Source organism: Sinocyclocheilus anshuiensis, unplaced genomic scaffold (assembly GCF_001515605.1).
Source record: "Sinocyclocheilus anshuiensis isolate Anshui unplaced genomic scaffold, SAMN03320099.WGS_v1.1 scaffold506, whole genome shotgun sequence".
In the NCBI taxonomy this organism is placed as follows: domain Eukaryota; kingdom Metazoa; phylum Chordata; class Actinopteri; order Cypriniformes; family Cyprinidae; genus Sinocyclocheilus; species Sinocyclocheilus anshuiensis.
In genome coordinates this window covers 85206-110453 of record NW_015544144.1, presented here as the reverse complement: position 1 = coordinate 110453, position 25248 = coordinate 85206, and the positions used below count along the sequence as shown (strand labels likewise).

Genomic DNA, 25248 nt, shown 5'->3' with positions numbered 1-25248 from the left:
ACGGTTGAACCCCTGATGTCACATGGATTATTTTACCGATCTCCTTGCTACGTCTCTGGACTTGGGAACATTTCAGTTGTATTGCTGTCTATGCAGGGTCAGACATTTGTGTTCCGAAGATGAAAGAAGGTCTTACGGGTTTGAAACGACGTGAGGGTGAGTAATTAATGACTAAATTTTCATTTTTGGGTGAATGATCCCTTTAATGCTTTTACATGATGCTTACATAATCGCAATAATGAATACTTAGAAGAATACTTCTATGGGATTTTTCATCTGTTTCATCACTTAAAGAAATCAAGACTGTTCAAATCCCTAACTCTAGGTACGAGCAATGGTGATGCTTGCAATGACAAACACTACTAGTGAAGGATTCCTAAAGCAGAGATACACTTCTGGTTCACTACTTTGCCTCTGGGTTTGTGTATACACAGTCTAGCTCTGAATTCGGTCACTGTTGACAAAAGGCATGAATGCTCATGGAATGGCAGCAGAACTACAAAAGATGGTTGTGTGAACAGACAGAAAAAGAATGCAGAATAGATGTAGCAAGAGGACTGACGACTGGTATCTGCATGACGCACATCCTATCATACTGTTTTAAGAGGACGTAGCAGAGAGAAAAAAAAAAGTGTAGATTACAGGTTGATTTAGTTTGTAAATTTAAGGCCTGGTTTCACAGACAGGGCTTAGACTAAGCCAGGATTAGGTCATAGTTCAATTAGGACATTTAAGTAATTTTTATAAACATGCCTTAGAAAAAAACATTACTAGTGTCCATCTTGAGACAAAATAAAGGCATTGGTATATTTTAAGATCAATCAGTGCAAGTTTCTTTCAGTTGAAACAGCTCAGAATTAAGTTTTAGTCTGGGACTAGGCTTAAGCCTTGTCTTTGAAACCCGGGGTATATGTTTGGAGTATAAGTTTGGACTAATCGGACAACATTAGTTTGTCTAAACAACTTTTGAGCAACAATTATTAACATAAGACGTCTGTCATTGCATGTACTGATTTGAAATGGGATTTTTTTATTTTTTAAATCATTGTATTTATCACTATGGTGGGTAACACTTTATTTTAAGGACCTGTTCTCACTATTAACTAGTTCCTTAGCATGCATATTACTAGCATACTGGCTGTTTTAGTACTTAAAGCACATACTAATGCCTTATTCTGCATGACCACATTTTAGATCCCTTAATCCTACCTCGTATCTAAACTTAACTGCCTCAGTAACTTTTAATAAGCAGCAAATTAAAAGTTTGAGGCAAAAGTTAATAGTTAATAGTGAGAATTGGTCCCCAAACTGAACTGTGATCTTAAGGTGGGAATGTCTGTTATCTGGATGTGGCTGTTAAATGCTTGCAAGCCAAGTACAGCACACCACTCTGCATGAAAGTCTCAGTCAGCTAACAGTAAGGAAAACGCTGTAAAACTAACATCCCCCAACTCTGCAAACACTACCAAAAAATAAAAAAATGATGCAAGCACAATACACAAAACATCATCATCACTCCTCACCCAGGGCGCATTTCTGTCTGCACTGTTGTTGGTCACTAAGCACAGTGTATAAAGAGAGTGTGTCCCCATACAAGCACACGTATGTTTGCATGGCCTGAATCATCAAGCTTCCACAGTATAATGCAAGGCTAAGTCTGTAGGCCTATGCTTCGTTTGAAAGCAAGAATGCAGTGAGTAGCTAATTCTGCACAGCCCAGATTCACTCTCTGATCACGCAAATTTGCAAGCTGTCCATCAACAGGCTGCAGTGGCCAGACCATTTGTCAACATTGTAGGCTGAGGGCTGCGCTTGTGAGTATGTGAGCGGATCTTGAAAGTGTCTCACCTCTGAAGTTGTTTTGAGCTTCAGACTGAGTTGTGGTGCACTCCGTGACAAATACCAGCTTTTCTGATTTGTTTGTTTAAACATGTTTCTTTTAATTTCCTATTGGAGGTACAAGGTATGGCTTTAGTCTTTTCCCAAGTGTGACTAAAATCATCAAGTAACATACCATTCTGAAAAAAATTCAAAAAATTTTTTTTTGCCACTAACATCCACAGACTACCAGAGGGTTAAATGCATGTGCCCACTGTGCTTTATTTTCCTAAAGTCACATGGTCGCGGTGGCACCGATGCTTGTGCCCATCATCGCTGCTTGCAGCTATATTTTCATTTATGACTCTTTAAACCAGCATAACATTTGTAAGACAGTCAACGCTTGCAAATAAAAAAAAGACAATTTTTTTATATAGAAAATTCGATAGGAGTTGAAATATCAATGAAGGAATTTTATTTCACAATTTACAGGGTATCTGCAGAATTTAAAAAAATCAGTTTAAGACTTTTTGTGACCCTTTTTAAGACAAAATACAAATGAATAACGTATGAACAGGGTATGGCAATGTCCATGGTAAAATATTAAACTAAAATGACAGATTTACAGTTCAGATACAGGTTTTCACAAAAGTAAAAAATCTTATAAAATGATAAACACCACATTTCAGCCTTTAAACCATTAAGAAAAGGGATGAGTCAAACATATACATTATTATATTATTTTAAAATATGAGCAATATCACATGAGTAGCAGTGCGATATGGCTGTATATTGGTACGGCTGTGATTTGGCCGCATGTAATCACAGCGTGCCGATATACAGCCATATCTCACGGCTGAGAGTGTGATATTGTGTTTATGCAACAGTTCGACGGCACGAGTGTGTAAATACATAAGAAACAATAACGGAGTGTCTTTAAAAACCCTTTTGTGCAGAACTACTTCCTTCCGCCACAGATTCAAATCTCAGTTTGACAGTTTAACAGCTGAGCTCAAGCCTCCGTTACTAATTCGAGAACATCACTTTAGAACTAGTAACGAAGGAACGTTGAGTTGCTTCATTGAAAGCTTATTGTATCACTGTATTAAAAGCTCTCTGTATTATATGTAGAGTATTATGAGAGAGAGATGGACTGAGCGAATGTGATTACCTGCATCTGATACAGCATTCATTCTTCAGCTCAATCTCATATTCACAATAAAACTTGAATGTCTGCTGAGGAAAGCGATATCTTTGTCGTACTGTCCTTTCATCTGTTAAGGGTGATTTCCAATGACAGTGCTGCTCACTGCATTTGTTAACTGCGTCTTACAAGCTGTTGTTGAAAGTAAAAAGAACTTCCTTGTTTACAACCCTGTTTCAATATAAAAGTCTTTACTGCAGACTCACTCAGAAAAACAGTCTAATGGGGGAATAATGTTACTAAAATCACCATCACGAACACACACAACGTTACCCAGTACTAAATACTATTATAAAATACTACTATTATTTATATAAAATATTATTTATGAATAATTATATTCAATAAAGAACAACAACAGCCATCATAAAAGTTGCTAGGCAATTCAGTCAAAAGTAAAAAGGCAAAACTATTTATAGCGAATTATAGCTCATGTATAACCACAATAGAGACAGAGCCAGCGGCAAATTCCAGACGAACTGGCCGAGGTGAGGCTGCTCTCAGCGGATTCATTAGCGCTGAATGGCCGCTGACGCCCTGGAGCTCACATCTCCAAAAACGAAGCAAATTTTCAAATAGATGTTATCTTTATTAACTCACTGCATATTTGAAGTCTAAACAAGTACATTCTTGCCTAAAACACTCTTAAAACTAAAACACACACAAAAAAAATAAAATATTTATAAAATTTTAGTGGATTTGGGCGTCCGCCATGACACTCGCTGTGAGAAATACTGCAAGCGGAGTGATATAAACGGTGAAACGGTTCGCGTTCCGATATCAACAGAATATCGCACTCCTCTCAGCCAATCAGATTCGAGGACCAGAAAGAACTGTTGTATAAAAATGTCTTAATTGTTTAGATTTGTAGAAGGTAGTGTTTATTTTGTCAGCTATTTTTAATTTAGTCTTAGTCCTGTGTCAAATGTAACTTATAGTTTTCATCATATTTAGTCAACTTGTCCTTAGTTTTAGTCGACTAAATGTCTGAGAATTTTAGTCTAGTTTTAGACTAACGTACATATTTTCGTCATACTGTATAATGGTTAAAATGATGAAAAAAATATATTTTGCTCAATTTTAATTGCAATGATTGTTGTCATTTGGGAAATTTATTTTTACATTTCATCATCAGTTGCTCTTTCACCAATAAGCACAAATCAATAGAATACCAACTCGCATGCATGGTTTATTTTACCTCATCTAACATTAGTGTACAGATTTATAACAGGATATCAATTAGAGGCTAAATAAACACCAAAGATTTCAGATATGCACTCGCCCTGTCTACGTTATGAAAACTGGTGTAACAAAAACTTACTCTCAAATATCATAACAGAGAAATTTCTAATAGTAATTCCAATAATTCCAAATTGCATTAATGTTTCTCTTTTAAAACAATGGCAAAAAGACTTATTGCTGCACAGAGGTGGCGTAAGTAACGTTACAATCGCAAACAATACAGTCGAGATCCATGTCAGAACACAGACTGGCTGAATGACACTTTCATTTAAGCAGAACACCTCAAATAGAGATCCCTGAACTCCAGCTTACTTGTACAGTACTGTATGTTGGTGTTTTCAGATCACGGCGCCTCCGCAGAGAGAGCACGTGTGAATGGTTGCCAGATTGCATGAAGTAAAAAGCTGGGCAGAGTACGTATCCGTTTAACAGAAAAGCTCTGATTGGGGGATTTGAGGTCTTGATATCTGGCAACTGCAAACATGAACGCTCGCGTAACAGAGGCTTGTACAGCAGTCTGAAATATTTTGGCTCCATTTCTTTCAACAAAAATAAAAGGTTTTGTTAAAGTTTTTGTTCTTTTAACTACATTTTAGTCTCGTCTTTTTTCGTCAATGATATTGCATGTTCATTTAGTCTCAGTTATCGTTTAATGACCTTATTATTGTCTCGTCATCGTCTCGTTTTCGTCAGGGGAAAACACCTCGTTGACGAACATTCTTCGTCATAGTTTTCGTTAACGAAATTAACACTAGTAGAAGGCACATTAGATTCTTTCACATTTACAACTCTGTGCTTTTTCTGTGTCAAAATATGGGTCATTTTCACATTGTTCTGAACAAAAACAGTAGAGGGGCTTACAGAAAGTGCAAATCACTGATCTGTATGATCAGTGATGCAAATTATTTTTCAGCCACTTGGTGAGTCTATTGAAACAGCAGAAATACAGTGGTTTTCCCCAGTAACAGCTGTACACAAAGCAGCGTTGCACTCATAAATGCTGCTTTAGCATGCATTATTGGAAAGATGAAATGAAAATGCCATTCAAGTTTTTCTGAAGACAGTCGGTTCCCTTCAGATGTACATTCATACAAAAACACTACGCCGCGTTTTGACTTTGAAACGTACAGCTCATATTTATTCAATGAAATCACAGCGATTCTTGTCTTTCCGTCCCCAAATTTAAGACCTTTTGAAATTACAGTTAAGACTTTTCTTATACAAAGTAAGGTATTTAAGACTTTTATGGCCTTAAATTTAATACAACTAAATTGAAGAGTTTTTAAGGACCTGCGGGAACCCTGTATTAAAGATAGCCCGTCGGGCAGGGCGGTGATACATTTTGATCCCGAGTGGCCCGAGTGGAAAACACAATAGCCAGGGACGTCGGGGCTAGCAATTTTGCAAGCCCTGCATATCATGCTAAAGATTTTTTCTAGCGGCCTGGTCAGGTTAGCGGTTCAGACTTCCCATTCCAAATGGTGGTCCAATCTCTGTTGGACCACATGGGAGAGACTTTAAATGTTTAAACTGACAAGGCCTAAAAGTGAACAGACACCTATTTAGCTCTTCAGGGAACAGTTATTTAGTGGTAAGTGGTACATTTATAACCAAAATGCTTGCAGCAAAAAACCCTTAAGTGTACAGAGTGTTTGTTTGTTTAATTTTGTGAATAACAGATGGCAATAGCTTCTGCGCTCTTACCTCCCAGTCTAGGTAATCACCAACATCCTCAAAGTTGGTGAGCAGAGACACTGAGCAGAAGAGGCGCGGCAGCTCGTCCCTCGTCATGGGGGGAAAGCGACTGTCTTTAAGGGCACTGTGAAGAGGACATGAAGGCAAGATTTACAATTAAAAAAGTCTACTAGGGTAGACAGCCAATCTCAGTGAACAAGTACTTATGAGTATGAATGCCTGCACACATTCATCTAGGGATCAGTCAGAATGACTAGTTGCCTAACAACCTAGTAAAGCTGACTACTGAGTTTATCTAGATTCATAGGCACAAAAACGGGCAGACACAGGAGAGGAGGTGATAATGTCTCAGAAAGAGAAGACTCCATAAGGAAAATCCATCACCAAAGAAAGATCAACAGTGAGAGGAGGAATAAGAATGTGGGTTTCCTTTGGCAACTTTTCTGTCAGTAACAATACTAGCGTTTCTGTAGTAAGGGTAGCTGATTCAATCCAGTTCCCAAGAGCTGTGATACTGACAGGAGACTGCGTTCAAATGCTAACACCAATGCATTTCTTGGTAAAAATGGCCATCTTGCAAGGTATTAATGAATACACAGCCAGTTTTGTCTTAAAGAAATGGCTGCCAACCAAACAAAATATTAGAAATCAATGGAATCTAGTGTCATGCTCCAAAAGGTTTATTCAAAAATGGCAACACATTAATAACATTATAATGGTTTATCATGGAACATCTGGACCACGGTTGACAGTTTTGTTTTGTTTTTTTGCTCAAATATCGGAATTGATGTTGTCGATTGTGAAATTTAACTGGAATATAAATTTTTATTTTGTAACATTTACAGCAAAATAACATTATTCATATAATGACATAATTCATATAATGATGCTCTATCATGTTTGTGCGTTGATCATCAATCTTAGAATGGCATGAGGCATAGGTGTTTTCTGCCAGTGTGTATCAACCCTAAATAATAAATGAACGAAGGTCAACATCATTATAGCATTTTTTGAGATTAGTGGCTGATTTTGGGAACAAAATGAACTAAACTTAACTAGCCACTCTAAAAAGGCATTTACGTGTTTTACCACCCGCAGGGACCCGATGTGAGATTTACCAATTAGAGAGGTTCCCGAATGTCAATCAGTTTTTTAATTGGTTAAAGTTTAAAGAAGAATATCTCATGTTTTTCTATGGGTGCTCTGCCATTCCTCAGGGAACCATGGGATCAGGATCGATGGCATGATGGTGACTAAATGAAGACAAATTTTTATTTTTTAAGGTTTTCAAATACATCGCTAAGAGCTGTGCCAAAACGCACCTACTTTCAAATCAATTGCTCTGTACTCCATGTAGCTGTCCTAATGAACATATACCATGATAACATTTCCCAGAAGTCCACTTTGCTTGTGTTTTTCTCCACTACTTCATTTACCATGAGAAGCTGATTAAAGCTGGACTATTCCTCCATCAGTGTGTGCACAGAGCATGATAAGCTATTGGTAAGGTTTGTTAGCTCTTGGCACATTTAGGCATATTCAGGAAGTAGGCATGCAGGATATAAAAACAAAACATTCCTTCATGAATGACTCACCAAAAATATCCAACAGGGCTTGGAAAAATATGGGGAAAAAATTCTAAGAATTTGAGAATTGCATTGAGAATACTGACTTGCACTTGACTGGAATAACCATGCATTTTTGTGATTGGATCTAGTCACTCTAAATCAGGGATGGGCAACTGGTGGCCAGTACCATATTATAGCCTACTCTGGTCAATTTTGATACATCTGAGAAGTGAGATTAGGTAGGATGTTAATTCTAACCCAAACCAGGAGAAGTCGCTAGTTCCTGTCCCTCACCGTGATCACCGAAGTAATTACAGCATAGTAGGATGTGTGCGCTAATGTGAACAATCACGAAAATGAGCAAAAAGAAAAGACAAATTGACTACGAAAATCGTGTTTTCCAGTCGAGATGGAAAACAAAATATCTTTTTACCGAGTTTAGGGGGGCCCCCATGTGCTTAGTTTGTTTGGAAACAAAATCTGTGATAAGTCGCCATTACACCACTGTATGAAAAATACATTGGTGATGCCAGAGTTGCTCTCATCTCAGATTTAAAAGGTAAATTATATCATCAGCAAAACCTTTTTGCCAAATGCATGATGGTGCAAGAATCATTACTAAATGATTCACTAAAGGCATCTTATGTGGTTTCACTTGTGCTCACGAAAGCGAAAAAGACGTTATATCAGAGGGCGAAATTGTAAAGCAGTGCACGATTGAGATGGCTAAAGCATTCGGATATGAGAAAATGGCCAAGAACTTTGAATCTGTATCCTTGTCACACCGAACAGTAGCATGTCAAATTTCTGACATCCAATGTCAAATCCAAGAAAAGCCGAAACACACAATCAACAATTGCAGATACTTTTCTCTTACGCTGGATGAAAGCACAGATGCGACCGATGTCAGTCAGCTCCTGATCTTTTCAAGAGTGATCACAGAGAACTTTGATATTTAAGAGGAGCTGTTAAACTTGGCTTCATTACATAGCACCACAAAGGGAGAGGATATTTTCAAAGCTGTTAAGAATCCGGTAAGTGAGTATGGCGGCTTTGCTAAACTGTCTGCTGTTGTTACTGACGGAGCACCAGTAATGCAAGGAACAAAATCTGGACTCGCTGGGCTTCTTTAGAAGAATGACGATAACTGTCCAGTACTGCACTGCATAATATATCAGGTTAATAGGCTTATTTTTATTTCAATGTAACTTACATAAAATAAACTTATGTTACGTGATCGGTAACAAATATTATTTGCTACAGGAGGCCCTGTGTGCAAAGACTCTGGACTTCGGCCATGTCATGAATGTAATGATGAAAGTCACTAATCTAGATGCGCGAAGATGATCCGGAGTGCAAGTTTTTTTTTTTGTCAAGTATAGAAAATAAATCGGAAGTTTGCAAGAGCGATTCAAAATTCGCTCCCAGGACTTTCACGACATGCAGGACTTTCCTGAACGCAGCTGTCAGTGAGCAGCCTGGAACTCTGCGAGCTTCAGTCTGACCCCTTCTTTCAGGCCAGGCGTAATGAGAGGGGGCTTGAATTTTGGGAACTACTATCCGAGTCCTGTTTTCCCTTCAGAGATTTTGCACTGTTAATGCACAGCATCTTTGGCAGCACTTACATCTGTGAAAGTAGTTTATCAACAATGAAGCACATTAAATCGAAAGAGAGAAACAGGCTGACAGATGACACTCTCTTTCAGCTACTGCAAGTTGGCTGTACAAACTTTGAGATTGACATTGAATCAATTGTGCACCAACAGGAGAGGCCACAAGTTTCTCATTGAGATGTCTTTTTGAAAGTGTGAATGTTGTCTGAACTGAAAGATAAATGCATGTGTTTGTGGGGGTAGAATGCTATGGATATTTAGCACTGAACTGTTATATTCTTATATTCAGTAAGGGATCTCTTTAATAATAATATGTGGAATTTGGTATGTTTTTTTGGTATGTATATTTAATATGTTTTTGAATAAGCACTTTCAGGTTATTAGGGCTGCCCTCGACTAAAGATTTTTCTGGTCGACTAGTAGTCATTCATTTTAAGCATTAGTCGACTAATCGCAATTAAAGACTTTAATTGCATAGCCTAATAAGCGCTCAAGCGCACACATAAAGCTTGCCACAGCACACCGGCAGAAGTAATGATGATGAATGTGTCAGGGAAAAACAGTAAGGTTAAACTGCATTAACATTTTAATAACCTATTGATATACTATTTTCTGCGATTTCGGCTAAAGAGATAAATTCGGTGACACTGACTCATCATCTCCACAGTAGTGGATGCGCCTGCATGCAAGTTTCATACGGATTACATAATCTGAGAATTTATTTTATTTTTTTTTCAGATTTGAATTGTTTCATTTAAAAGTAGACATTTCACTCTCTATAGATATATTTTTCATGTCTGTAAGGCAAGTATACACTGAGTTTCGCACTGAAGTTCACAGAGGCCGATACGGCAGAAAGTGCATCCTGTCTGCTTTCATTATTTTACAAAAGCGCAATGTTTTGTTGTTATCGTGAATGCACACAAATAAACGTAGAGGCTTTACAGATTTGAAATATGCATTACTCTTATCCGTATGACCAAAATGACAGAGTATTTTAAGAGCAAGTGACCGCACCGGCGCCTCCATCTGTCATGATGTGAGCGTGCGACTGTTCAGTTTTCACACTCCGCACAGACACTTGAATAGCGCACATTTTTCTAGGTTAACATTAGATTGAGCAGCCATGTAAAGTTGCTACTAACATATTTCAGATGATAAGCCATATTTGAGGTCAATGATTGATAGGCGAGCGTTTGGATGTACTGTCTTACCACAAAAACCAGCCGTTAATGATCGGTCCGTCACGGACTGCGTGACCTCACCACTTCCTGTGGATTTTTTGTTTCTGCGACTAAGCGACTAATACAATTTTGGTCGACCAAGCCTCTTCTCGTCGACTAAAGGTTAGTCGACCATTAGGGGGCAGCCCTACAGGTTATGTTGAGAAAGTTCTGTAGGCTACTAATCAGAAATAGGACCACTGGCAAATTTAAAGGCAATACAATTTAAATGTTTACATTTACTTGTCGATGAAGTTGTCCATTTGAATTAGCATAATTGCAATTTTAAAGTTAAAATTATAAAAAACACACACATTGAATTAATTGTACATTGATTTCCCTCAATCAAGAAAATATTAAGGAAGACGTTGTAAAATGTTTGAGTGTGAATTAGTAACCTGGCCCCTTGGTATAAATGACGAAAATTTTCTGGCCCTCATCAAAGTTGCCCATCCCTGCTCTAAATAAAAAATATCTAAATACTATCCGGATATGAATTGGATGTTAATGCTAGGTGACATGCATTAGCTTGTGCAGGGCTCGTTATAATATACGATAATATATAATATACAAGTTCTGATTGGCCAATCGATGTCATGTAGTTTGTACATTCTCATTATTATAGAGAATTTCAGTATTTAATTTGCATGTTTTACATACAACAACATTATTAATCTAAAGGTGATGGTGGTTTTACAGAGGGGATGTTTTTTGTCAAATTTTTTCCACAAAGGGGGATGTCATCCCCCTCAAATCGAGCCCTGCAAAAAACTCAGTGAGTGATAATGTTGATGGCGGCAGTGCTGGCTTCATCTTGTAAGCAGCAACCATGTCAAACAATGCAACTAACTTAAGTGGACCTCAGGAAAATAATGTGCACTTTTGCACTTTATTTGTGGCCTCTGGACAATAAATTAATGTGAGCTTTTTTGGACCACTTTTCGTGTGCGGATCTTATTTGTTTTTTTTATCTTTGAGGAGCTACACTGCCAGAAGTTCATGTAGTTATTTAATTGAGACTTGTGTCTGGCACTATGCTTCTCCAGTCTCTTCATTTGTATTCTCTTTGGCGTTGCAGCCCCCACCCTTGGATTTGGTCAGTGACATTATGTCCACCTTTGCAGAAATCAGGGGCCTTATAGATATAGAAGGGGATATAGAACATATACTTTTTCTGGACTCTGGACCCACAGATTTACCAATCTCTATGGATGAGGACTATAAGAAGAAATTGAAGTTTCTATATATGAAAGAGATTTGATTACAGCTACACAGTACAACCCTGAGAGAATATGTGAGAGCGAAGAGAATTCCTAGAGGTTTGCACAACCAGAATGTATCGACTTTAGGTCATAATGATGAGGACTTCTGTACCAAATGGTGCGAAATTCTCAACAAAGCTTCTTTGGAACTAATGGTTTTGATAATTGAATACACTCAACAAGAACGGTTTAAAATTATGCAGGAAACCACTGATCTTAAAGAAATGATGATTTTGTCTGTTGATTCTTCTATACTACTATTGATTGAAGTTGCCTATATGAAGAGATTTATTTGATTTGTGTTACTTATTTATTTGATTAGGGGCTTGTTTTACATTTTTTTGTTTTTAAAACTTGTTAAAAAGTTTTGTTATTTACATTTACATTATATTTAAATTTTGTTATTTAGCAAACACTTTTATCCAAAGCGATTAACAAATGAGGGCAATAGAAGCAATCAAAACCAACAAAAGAGCAATAATTTACAAGTGCTATATCAGTATATTATTATAGTGTTATATTTCAATTTCACAAAGAAACGTACAGTATTTTGTCCAAGCAATAATAAAAGGACACATTTAATTTATAATTTGTCTTAAATCTCATTTTGTTAAAAAAAAAATTGTGAATCGAATCGAATCGTGAAATCAAAATCGTGAATCGAATCGTGAGTTGAGTGAATCGTTACATTCCTACATTCTACCATTCATGACTAGCTTGGAAGCAAGGTCAAGCAACTGCTTGAGAAAAACATGTCTAAGATATTCTTTATAGGCAGTGCATGTACAAGTGTTAGTTAATGTGCATAGGCAACTTCAAGTAAGCCAACTGCAGATTGACTTCCTCATGAAAAGTGTAAACCGGTGGATGAGTCCAGTACAGCCTGCAAGATGGTTTGTGGAAAAAAAAATAATAATAACAAAAAGAAAAACAAATGGTATGCTGGATGTGAGACTCACAATTTATTATTATTATTATTATTATTCCTATCAGTAGAGATGGAGTGCTATTAATGTGGAGCAGAAAAATATTAATTTAGCTACAATATTTGTTGTGTGTTAAATTTAGGTTTAAAATTCGACATGTAATGCAAGTACTGGTGTTTTTATGAGAGTAATAACTAATCAAAATAAAATGTCAGATTTCATGTGGTTTGTGCAATTCATACTTATCTAAGTCACATTTGTGACTCACAAAATTCAGATTTGGGCCACTTTTTCCGGCAGTTTCAACACAGCCTTTAACAGCCCTGGTATAAACACTATGGTGCTTTTAAAAGTCAGGGCTCAACAATAAGGACTGCCTGATGGCCCGGGGCCAGCGTGAAAGATGCTTGGGACAGTTGACGAATTTGTCACTGGGAACTTGTCACTTCGTTGCCACGAAAGTTGATCATTTGCACGCGTTTTAAAGCCTTGCTAAATAAAAAATTCAAGCAATTTTCAAGCATTCAGGCAAGACGCGAATGACAACTCCATTTAGTACTCACAGCGTGCACACAGAGAGATGTCGCAACGTGCGAACACCCAATTGAGTTTCTTTCGGCACCTTCTTGCACTTGAACGGACAAATACATACAAAAGTACGCCAAAATATCCATCTTGGCGAGTATCTTTGTAGCTAGCTTTAACAATGATTAATCTATGATTAATCTGACATTTTTCGCTTTATTTCAACCAATCTCTGTTCCGGGCTTGCACACAAACTGCATGCAATCATTTTCCAAAATGTGTGGAAATATAAGAAGACTGTAAACGGCCATTAACACAGGCCAGAGACACTGAAGACGGATGTAAAGATAAAAAAATACTGTAGCAGGCAGAGCAAACTCACTGTTCACAATGCGCGAAATATTGGAAGAAAATCCTGAATATTGAATTGGGGGTTTATCTGCATGTATCTCTGTGGGGAAGTGACTGTTTTCAGAAAAGTTTACATGATGTTTTCTTTTCATATTGCATCTAAAGTATTATTAATAAGCTTTGTTTACAGCGGTAACCAAGGAAACGCTGTATCACTGCTGTTCCATAAGTGCCACCTGCTGTCAGAGAGTGAATCTGCATCTCATTCAGTCCGTCTGCTGTTTTTCCTAAAGCATCCTTTCATTTGTATCTTTCTTCTATATATTCAGTTCTGCTATTGTTTGTAATTTGTTCATTTGTTCTTATTTACTGACTGTTCACTTGTCTTTAATGATGTTTGAACTATATTTGTTAGGCTAGTATTTTTTGCTGTAGTATTGAAATTGGAATCAAGAGAAGTAAAATTCAATTGCTATCTAAAATTTGTGTCATATAAGCTTATTGATTAGAACAAAAGTTAGCATAGGTCAAAAACAATGATAACAGCAACTTTTTGTGTGTGTGTGTGTGTGTGTGTGTGTGTGTGTGGCAGGGCCATTGAAAATATTGGCAGGGCAAGTAAAAATTTGAACCACTGGCCCAAGCGGGTCAGTAGAAAAAATCCTTAGCGTTGAGCCCTGAAAGATATTTTAGAAAAAAAATTCAGGCTCAACCAATGGTGTGAGTTTGGTGTGGGACAATGTGTTAACTAAATAATAGAAAGGGAGCTGGAACCCCCCAAAAATAAAATAAGCAAGCTTGAACATGTTATTTCATGATATGAATGGAGACACATTACAGAGAGAAAAGCTGAATTTCAAAGACAGATGTGGCATACCTGGTAAGGGTGTACTCCCTGAGTCCTGAGTGCAGGTTCATGGCAGAAAATGTACCTATACAACCCCTTAACCGCTTGTCCCGGCCGATTTTCCAAGTGACAAACAGTGGGCTGTTGGAAAAGAAAAGAACACCTAATCAGAATGCAGTTAGAATAAGCATATAATTCAAGGTATAAAAGCAAAAATATCCCCAAGTAGGATTTTTTTTTTATTAGCTATGATATAAAGTACTATCACACAAGCAAGAGTGCAGTTTTCCTGAATATCAGTGTGCGAGTGCAATCGCAAATGTGACAAGTGTCAACAAACAAGTCATTAATATTGAACGAGTTACATTTTAGACACAATATTGTATTTTTATTTATTTTTTTGGCAACAAAAAGGTTTCCAAACAAAGACGAAGCAGAACATTTGTGTGTCTCAGGGCAGCAATGCTATGTTTCGTTCCTGAACAAATCTGTTTTTGGAAGAATCGCATGAACCAATGATTCAATGATCCATTCATAAAGACAGTGTCTGCATCCAAAAACACATACTTATCGCATTCTTGTGGAAGTTTCTAATTCATAGTTTGGCCATGATTTAACTAAAGTGAGGGAACAAATTCTTTATTTGTGACCACATTATCCTTCATCACCTTTTTTATGTTTAAAGCATTACGTTTGTTTCCTTTTCTCTTGCTTTGGCATGAAATATAAAGTGTAGGGTGCTGGAAGATGTCCTTCTCTAAACTTTTTCCATTTTCTGTACAGTGTACATTAATGAGGAAAAAAAAATAACTTAAATGATTTTAGCAAATGGCTGCAATATAACAAAGAGTGAAAAATTGAAGGGGGTCTGAATACTTTCCGTACCCACTGTATACAGAATCCAATGGTTACTATCCTAACAGTCTTAGTAAGACTTCCAAGCTCAGCTTTAACATTAAAATAGAGTTAATGAGAATGAGGGTTAATGATATATGGCCTGAGGTCGCTGTCAATATTTAACTGCTCCCATGACAGAAAATTTAGGCCACTGTTTAAAGCACAAGTTGAATATCAGTTGATCATGATGGAAATTTAAGGACTGAGCCCTTTGGCCATGAACAAACTGGCAACGGTCTTTTAAAGCACTGGAAAAATCAGGGTAAAGTCTAAACTCAGTGAGCATGTTTACATGGACACAAATATGCTGATAAATACCAAAAATCTGTTTTTACCTATTCTGATAACTAATCGCAGCAATTGTTTTTTAGTGTAATTGTTTAGTATGTTGTTTTTTTTTCATACAGGGTGTACTTTTACCCATGACTTTAGGTAACGTTAAAAATTATGTACAAAAAAATCCAAACACCCTGTTATATAATACATGCAAACAGTAGACCTATTATTTAATTTAACACGACTAGTTAGTATGTGGCAACCTTGAAACAGATAATGGTGTGTCTTTTGATAATTGATGTTAATAGTGCTGTACTTTGTCCAGGTTCTTTGTGGCCAAGTAATCAGAGTAACAAAAATAATCACTACACGAATACTCTGGTAACAAGCAGGCTATATTCGTCGGCATTTTTTGGCACTATATTAACGGGCTGAAAAACAGTGACAGCTCTAGTCGGGGACAGAACACCAAAAACAGTCACCGCGTTGTACCCAGCTTTTGAATATGTTTATTAGGCTATTGCATTCATACAGCGAACCTTTCGCTGATTGTTTACAACATAATGAAAGTTACTCCCATAGTTTGCGCAAAGGGCCACAGGGCTTAGAAAAAAGGTGAATAGCAACTGAATTGCTATAGAAGACATTTCAAAAGCTCTCACCCTGACAATTTCAGAGTGTCAAATTTCATCCTCTGACTTTTGACCACTATCTAGGGGCCAAGTACTGAAGGTGTGTGAAAGCACCTACATTGTAAATGGTAATTTTCCCATATTTGCCATTTTGGGTGTCTGCCATTTTGAATTTTAACTTTAAAAAAATAATTTTTACTAACGCATTGGCATATCGTTACAAAACTCAGTACCATGCCCTCCGCGCCATGTCCTGAAGATACTCAAGTTCCAGGGCAGCGCCACCTTGTGGTCAAAAGATATATATATAAAAAAGTGAGAAAATGCTAGTAGTTTTTGATTAATTTTGTCTATTGTAATGGATCTTGTCTTGATAGATTTCTTGGGTGATAGATGTCATGGCTGCCTTGAAGACATTGAGCTATACAGGCACATGGCCATGCAAATTGTGGATAGAGACAAAAGACTGAGGTAGTATTTTCATAGGGATCAGCATAAAAGAACAGTTGTCAGAATAAAGCCACTGCTGTCATGGAAACAAAAAGAACTAGAGGATCAGTGACAGTTCCTCAGAAACACTCCAGCATGTTGCAGAACAAAAACACCCCACAATACCCTCTGTGCATTAAATCAATTAGCACTATGCATCACGCACACTAAACACAGAATATTCTCAGCTCTGGAAAACCCACAAAAGGACAAAAGAAATCTAACTCGGGTAAGGCATGTGGTGAAATCCTATCACCACTTCCTCAGTCTTTGAAAGTACTTTTAGTTCTTTAAAACCCTTAGTTAAAGTGCCATGAAGGTATTGAAGGTAACTCCAAGTAAATGAAGTAAAAAAAAAATCCAGAAACACAACATAAACAGTTCAGGTTGGCTATTTTAACAGAATGTCTAATATAGGCACTTCCCCAATATAACAACCTCTAGTGGCAGGAAGTGAAGCTGCTCAACCTGTAAGAGGGGTAATGGTCACAAAAATTATATGTGAGTGTATCATCAAACCACCCCAAGCCAGAGATAACCCTGAATGACAAGCGTGCCTGTGACAAGCAGCCCATCGGACAAGGTTTTCGTTTCTAAAATATTCAGTTTGGCTGCACTTTATATTTATTAATATCCTACAATCTGTTAGCTTTAATTATTGAAATGTTTGAAGTTTTTTTTGTTGTTGTTGTTTTTAAATTGACTCAGTTGGCCTTAAACTAACAGAACACATTAGCTTTCCTTTTATGTCTGAGTTATAATAATTTCCACTGTTCTTATCGATTTGTGTTTGAAATTAATTGCATTTCATGAGGCAAATCGATGGGGGAGGGGGGGGTTTGTAAAAATGTGTAATTTCTACAAATTATTTTCATAATTTGTAAAACACATTGAATAAAAGGGTCTGATATATTAATAAATGGAAAATGATCAATGCTACATAGTCACATCTGTGTGAATTATGTGTGTGTGCACAGTCCAAATAGAGGCAGTGTTATTATAAGCAGAGGAAGGAACTGCAGTGAAGACATTCATTCATTCATTGCCTTGACTAACCGGATAACATAAAGATCACTTTAACGCTCTTAAAACCCAGCACTCGAACTGTGGCTCGAGTAAATCGCTTTGTTTTACCACACAAATACATAATCATTTACAACACACCAATTGCCATTGAGAAAGCTTACCTGAAAGAGTCCTAGATAACAAAGAGTAGGTGTTTAGCGAGCGACAAAATAGCAGAATATTAACCCATTGTAGATGTAACACTTAACATGCAAGTTAAATATTCTTTCGTGTCCTGATATCATGTGTTGTTGTACCTTCGCATAAGCGTGTGACTGCAAATTGAACGAACAGTACTGTGAGAGGTTTCAAACGAAATATCTGTGGGAAAAGTAAGTCGTTAGCTTACTAGCTCACTTCAGCTAACCATTGGCAGCAGCTTCACGTTGAATCAAAACGAAATTTTTGAAAAATCTAACTAAATAAGAAAAGAAAGCGAACCTGAGAGCTAATAAATAGAAAAAGGAAAATATTCGGCGAATGAGAATCGTGTTTGTTGGCTAGCGTTGGTTAGCATGTTAGCTTGCAGAGAAGCTTAAAGAAGAGCAGGCTAACACCCATTTAATCTCTTTCAGAGAAAAGAAAATTGCTTTACCGAATTAACGAGCGCATTAATGACAGATTAATTGTACTCTCAGTCTTCGAAATTACACATCTAAAAAAAACTTTTAACCCCACATATTAGATTTATTTATCAAATATGTATACTGATTCCAGTAATTTGACGATTCGTAAAATGTATATAATTATACTTTATTAATTACTTTTTTATTAGAAAACTTGAGTTTGGAAACATGACAGTAGCTTTTTTTTTTTTAATCGAGAGGGCTTGGATTAGCAAGTAAACTATTAATTACTGCATTTGGTGTGTATGGCCATAAAACAAAGTAATTATCATGACAATAGCGGCATCAGAACGACACAGCCACGAGCACGAAGACTTTAAACTTACTGGTTCGAGCACAGCGAACAGGAAACACACAATCTGTTGTTGTTGCTGTAGCAAAGCAGGTCAAAATAGCCATCTTGCTAACGTTACTTACTAGGGGTCGTTTGTAAACCTGGGTGTTCTAGGAGGCTGGTATCCGTATAGATGGCAATAAAGCACGTCGAAGCAAAAGCAACACATCTCCGCCGAAACGACCATTTTCCTGGCAACCGAGACCACCCGTAGAAATCCCACTGCGTCAGCACGTACGACGGACAATGCTCCACCTTCCCTTGCTTTGACAGACGTAATAACCGAGAGGAGCGTACGTTATATCTCCCCAAACAGAGAGGGGAGAGACTGCAATGTCACCCGATATTTTAACTTCGAAAAGACGTAGCGTACGCTGCAGCCTTACGTAATGTTCTTAGGGAGACAGGCAGCCGCGAGCCTCCGCAAATTAAACGCTTCGACGGAGCCAATGTATATTTGCTAGAGTAGCAGCCCCTCCTTGGGATGCGCTGTGCCAGCTGCAACGATGCGCGCAGGAATCTGTCAAAAGCATGCACGCGTCCATCCATACATGAAATGACAGTCAAGCTTGGCAAATATGTGGCCCGTAGAGCAGCTCGGATTCAGGTCTCCCTCTGAGGGAGTGGGGATCTCGAGTACGCAGGACCCACACACGCCTCATAAACATTAGCCGACCCGAGAAGCGACGCAGTCAGAGCGGCGTTCAGTCGATGCGTGACCTCACCATGCCAGCCACGGCTCCACGCTTCACACCGGCCTTCGGGACCCCGTTAGCCGCACGACCTTTTTTACTGCAAGCCCGCCGTGTAAACTGAACCCAAAAGTTTTCCTTCGACGGATCGGAGCGCTGTCATCCGTTTATTCTGGTACATTTTCGCGCGGCATAATAGCATGGCCTCCGTCAGAAGTGGATTCCCCCGGTCTCGCTGAGTGTTCCGCTCACAGCTGCTAACATTAGCTCGGTTGCGGTGGAGAAAATATCCTATGCGATCATCTGAAGCACTCGGACTAGTATTCTCTACTTTCACGCCGGAGTACAGAGCCCAGGACGTAGTTTACGACAGATTCCTGCGTGTCATACGCATTTCTCCCTATTCACGAACCACGTTATCACGGCGCCGTTTCTTCGCCGAGGGACACAGACATCCCGCATTTGTTATTCGCCGAAACGCATAAATCCGTTTATTATCTTGTCATCCTTAGTTAAAGTCTTCAACCTAATGAAGAAAGAACGGAGCCGTTAGAGAGCACCATGACCCAGCATCCAGCCCGTCTGTAACCGAACAACGTAGCCTATGTTCTAGTCACCGAACAAGCCGAAGTGATGTCGAGAGTCTGCACTCATTTTTTTTTATTTCCAAACTCACCAGACAATAGGAAAACAGCCTGTCCTCACCCTGTCTAAACGCACACACCCACGGCTCACAGGCAGAGGAAACCCTAGAAATATTGGGGAATTATTTTTTTCCAGGCATGGAAAAATAAAGTAATGGAATTTAATACCACCTCAAAATGTCTTTATTGTTACAGAACATTTAATTTTAGTGTGTGGCCATCAAAGACCAGCCAGAAAATATAAATATGAAAATCAGAACAAACACAACGGGTTCAGCACCTTCAGCGCTTGGACTCCTATTGATATAGGCTATATTTGTATTAAAAATAATTTTACACACTGCTATTTAATAATTATTTAATTTTTATTCACTTAATTTAAGTGACCTGTTTATTTATTTATTTATTATTTTTCATGTAAATTGGGAAAAGTAAAATACATTTCCTGAATTTCCATCAAAAAGAGTTAAAATGTAATGTGTCAAGTTGTAGCAGCAAAAAAGAGAAACTGAAAAGAAAATGTATGCAAAAAATTGTCATCACTGTTGATTATGTTTATTATTATGATAGTGTCAATGAAGGAGGAAGGATGTAGGCCTAGTTCTCTAGATTCTGAGTATTCACAACAGTCATTTTAAATAAATGCATTATTGGTGCTAGAGAAAAAAAAAGTTTCATAAATAAAAGAATAAGAGAATATTTAATTTTTAAGATTTTTAATTATTTTTTGTTGTATGAAAGCAGCAAAACACAAACAAATCGCAAAACAAACTATAGGCTACTACCATAATGAAACTGAACTATCTGACATTTGAAAATACTGACAACAAGGTTACATAAAGTCATTTAAAGCACTAAGAAAGCATTGTGCAGATACTGCCATAGGAGTCATTTCTTGATGACAGTTGCATGTAAAATCAGAGACCACAGACAACCATGAATTGGTCCAGATCCAACAGAAACTAATGATCTTTATTTTCTCTTTAATAGTCTATTAAGAAAACAAATAAAAGTAAAAAAAAAAAAGAAAAAGTAAATGGGCTACTTGATAGGAAAACAATGAAACTTCTTTTTTATAAGCAGTTGTATCTTTCACTAAATGAGGTCAAGATTTAGCTAAATATTCCTAATACTTATTCCCAAAATTTGTAAGTAAAGAAAACAACAGAAAAATGTTTTACGTTTAGAAATTTTTTAAAGATATTTCTGCATTTCTGTAAATTACAATTTATAACTTAGTAACATATAATGCATTATTATATTAAATATGAACATTCAAAACGAATAGCCATGAAATTATGAATCTGAATTCATTTGAATATATAAAAACGAATGATCTGTTAGTAGTATAAGCTGTGTTTAGATGTATATTGTTTGTGGCTAATTAGAAACTGAATTTTTACAATAATTTTATTTTTATGAAACGAATGTATATCTACAATAAAGTAAAAGCACTGTTTTTTAATGGTATTTAGACCATATTAACCTCTTAGTTATACATAATGTATGTTACTGTGGGCTTTCACACACACACACACACACACACACACACACACACAGGTCTCCAGCAGGCTATGTTTTGCAGGGGAAGAGCTGGCCTCAAATTTAAAGGTGAATGACGCAGACATAACACCAGCAGCGGTCACTCATACTTCATCAAATAATTAATAAATAGTTACCTTTTGCTGAAATACGTAATACATTAATCAGTTACATGTTGCTAAGGAAGCTGCACAGTGATAAATCTGTTCAGTGAAGCGGTCAGCCGTGCTGTATATTGACCAATCAGCTTTTATAATTAAATGTAAAAATTTTGATATATAAATAAAAAATGTATTATTAATACCTAATGCATTATTTAAGTTAAGATTAAGTTAAATCGTTTCAGCAAAACTATGTACAATCTAATGCATGAGTTGGTGCCAGATTGGTGCCATCTGGTGTGGGGGGGGTGTACTGTCATTGTTTAACCACTAGAAGGCTGTGAATCATTTATAGATGTACAGTAAACAGCGATATGTAATAGTTGTTGAGATGATCATTTCCAGACACTACTATTATTATTAAGCTGTGTATTAGGATATATCGGATAAATCGGGAAATTAAGAGTACATCTTTCTTTTTGGTCCTTCACAACAAAAACACCTAAATAGCTTGAACAGGGTATGTGGATTGTTTTGTGCAGGATTTTTAATGCTACCTATACACCCTGCATGAAAAATATTAAATTATTAATGTCATTATATTATATAAAAAAATATATATTACATTAACATTTATGCAAAATTAGCATACAATGCAAAGTAATAAGCCTAATCAGGGATAGTAAAGATCCATTTGCAATAACACAAATATAAAATGACATTTACACAACAAAAGCTACTGGAAACATTATACTCACAGTTTATGAGAAAATGTTAAATACAGGTGTACTTTTCATATGTTCTCCTATTTACTGTTTTATTTGTGTAATGTATTTTTTGTAAAGTCGTAATTGTGTTATAATAACTTGATCTGTTTTCTATTTGCAATGGTTACTATTTTTTATAGTGTGATTTTTGGTGAATTGCATCGAATCAATTAGGTTTTTAATACAGGCATCATAATAATTATTGATTATAATAATAGTATAATAATTAGTTACAAAAATGTATTGTCCCAGTTTGGATAGAAATATGAATATATATGAATATTATAAAGTTACAAAGAATTACATCCCCTGTTTTCAAGTCCCAGAAACGCCCCTGGTAACAGCCCAAGGTAACGGCTGAGATTTTTTTTTCTCAGACTGTTGTGAGGGGTAAATCGGGGATCATGTAATGTGGACCCAGCTTTAGAGCTGATCCACACATCACTACTTTGTATTCTTTGTTTTGCTCTCTTGTCGCTGCTGTAATGTGCTCATTATCAGTTTCTTCTGAGACAGCGCTGTCATTTTGCTGCCTCTGTTTTTCGCGTTTTCACACTCTAAAAAATGCTGGGTTAAATACAACCCAGTGCTGGGTAAAGTAGGGACAAACCCAGCAATTAGGCTGTTTTGACCCAGCGGTTGGGTTAAATGTTTAACCCAACCTTCTGGGTAGTAACCCAACCGCTGGGTCAAAACAGCCCAATTGCTGGGTTTGTCCCTATTTTACCCAGCACTGGGTTGTATTTAATCCAGCATTTTTTAGTGTAACAGTTATGTTCTTTTAGTTTCATTTTCATGGACTTTTTAGTTTGTTTCTCATCACTTTCCTGTTTCCTTTGTTCTAGTTCTAGGCTCATTTTACCTGCTACACTCAAAGTAAATCAACACACACACTCTCTGCTCAATATTGACAACTTTTTTTTTTTTTTACTAAATAAAGGCTTTAAATAATGTTGTTGCATATTCTTATAACTATCCCAAATGACACTGGTTTCCAAGAGCTTTATTGCCAAGTGTGCTTATACGCACAAGGAATTTACCTTCGTGTGCACACATATAATAAATATAACAAGACTCATAATAACATTTAAGGATAAAGAATATAAAAAAGAATAAAGACACAGACAGATTTAGTCAGAATAAACAGTTACAGATAATGAACATTTTTAAGGTATTGTTAATAATAATATGCAGTTGTGTATAAAGTACACCCAGTGATGAGGCAGTACACAAGACAGCTGACGTGCTATGATTTCTGACAGACAGTGCACTCTCCTGTGATGTGACCCTGTTCCCCTCACACACACACACACACACACACACAAAGCGTTACTCTGCGCTGCACAAAACTCCGTATTTCAACAGTCAATAGCAAATACTTTTAACCCTAACCTTAACCAATAAACATCTGTGAGGCACCTTATTTTTCACTTTTCAAATATTTCCTTCATTTTTTTATTGAAAATAAATTATTTTCCGATGTGATATGTGACGTGAAAAGGGAGAAGGAGTTCGGCAAAAGGCGGATTCGAACTCGGGTTCGAATAGGTAAAAAAAAAAAACTGCTAAAATTATGCTCTTTATTACCTATGCCACTGGAGTCGTTGTATGAAAGGTGTCTTTTGTAATCTTGTGTAACCCAACCACACCTTGGTGGGCGGAGTTAGTGTAAATAGCCTCTGCTATCTCCTTTTCCCACCTGAGCACCACCTAAGTCTTCTCTTCCCATTTCTACCAGTAATGCTTGATTCAGCTTCCTGCGTCTGCTACTGGTTGTAGGTTGCCAGGTTGAGGTCACGAATGGGTTGAAATTTGTATGATTTAATAGTCCTTTTTAATAGTAAAAGGACCAGCAAAGGACCAGTTTAGACCAGCATAAACCAGCAAAGGACCAGTTTAAACCAGCAAAGGAGATTGCTGTTTTATCGTGTCTGTTCGGATACTTGAGCATAACAGATGCTATTCGAACCACAGGTGAGAAGATCTGTTGACTTCATTACACAGCCTGAAGAAATGCAGAAATAAGTGACTCTCAGTCTTTGAAAGTAATTAACATGCTTTAGGAATGAGTAGTAGGTTTTAAAACACTTGATTTGAAGCAGGCAAATATGTAAAATTTGTATTTAAGTTTTATGCACATTGCGAAACCCGATTTACAAATGCTGACACCACACTCCCTGGCCTCCCTTAATGATCCTCTTGAATCCTCTAGTGGACGGTTTCTGTCCGGTGAGTCTGGAGGTCGTGCCGTCCCGTTGAGGATGTTCTTCTGACGAAGACTGCCCTGGAGGAAAAAAAAAAAAAAAAAAAACACACACGCATGAGTAACGCATTGGATTCAACATAAGTTTTAAGCCGATACTTAGCTTTTTTTTTTGTTATCGTCTAAAGTTGGTTTGCATTCGTCCGTTATGGTAGTTAAGCACAGGAAGGCTTTACAAAATAAGAGGAGTAATACTTAGAATATAATTCACTCTGTAGGTAAAACTTTGTTCAGGTTACGGCCAGGGCCGCGGCCAGGGCAGCGGTCAGGGAAGTGGCCAGGGCCAGGGCAGCGGCCAGGGAAGAGGTTACGGCCAGGGCAGCGGTTACGGGCAGGGCAGCGGCCACGGCCAGGGAAGCGGTCAGGGCAGCGGTCAGGGTCAGGGCAGCGGTCAGGGCAGCGGCCAGGGCCAGGGTAGCGGTCAGGGAAGCGGCCAGGGCCAGGGCAGCGGTCAGGGAAGCGGTTACGGGCAGGGCAGCGGCCAGGGCAGCGGTTATGGTCAGGGCAGCGGCCACGGTCAGGGCAGCGGTCAGGGCCAGGGCAGCGGTCAGGGCAGCGGCCAGGGTAGCGGTTACGGTCAGGGCAGGGGCCAGGGTAGCGGTTACGGTCAGGGCAGCGGCCAGGGTCAGGGAAGCGGTCAGGGCCA

The 25248-nt window shown here is 37.7% G+C and overlaps 2 protein-coding genes across 2 annotated transcripts in view; one reads left to right on the top strand and one right to left on the bottom strand.

Moving 5' to 3' along the window:
- Window positions 1–18783, bottom strand: part of LOC107695102 (AMME syndrome candidate gene 1 protein) — a 29134-nt gene extending 10351 nt beyond the window's left edge. The window contains exons 1-3 of the mRNA XM_016494910.1: window positions 18677–18783; window positions 14305–14415; window positions 5969–6083 (exon numbers count right to left, since the gene is read on the bottom strand). Of these exons, the coding sequence (XP_016350396.1) occupies window positions 5969–6083; window positions 14305–14415; window positions 18677–18780 (330 nt within the window). The 5' untranslated portion in view covers window positions 18781–18783. The remainder of the gene's footprint in view (window positions 1–5968; window positions 6084–14304; window positions 14416–18676) is intronic.
- A 5967-nt stretch (window positions 18784–24750) lies between these two features.
- The window catches only part of LOC107695091 (glycine-rich cell wall structural protein 2-like), a 5286-nt gene continuing 4788 nt past the window's right edge, over window positions 24751–25248 (top strand). Inside the window, exons 1-2 of the mRNA XM_016494898.1 lie at window positions 24751–24756; window positions 24821–25238. Coding sequence (XP_016350384.1) covers window positions 24751–24756; window positions 24821–25238 — 424 coding nt within the window. The remainder of the gene's footprint in view (window positions 24757–24820; window positions 25239–25248) is intronic.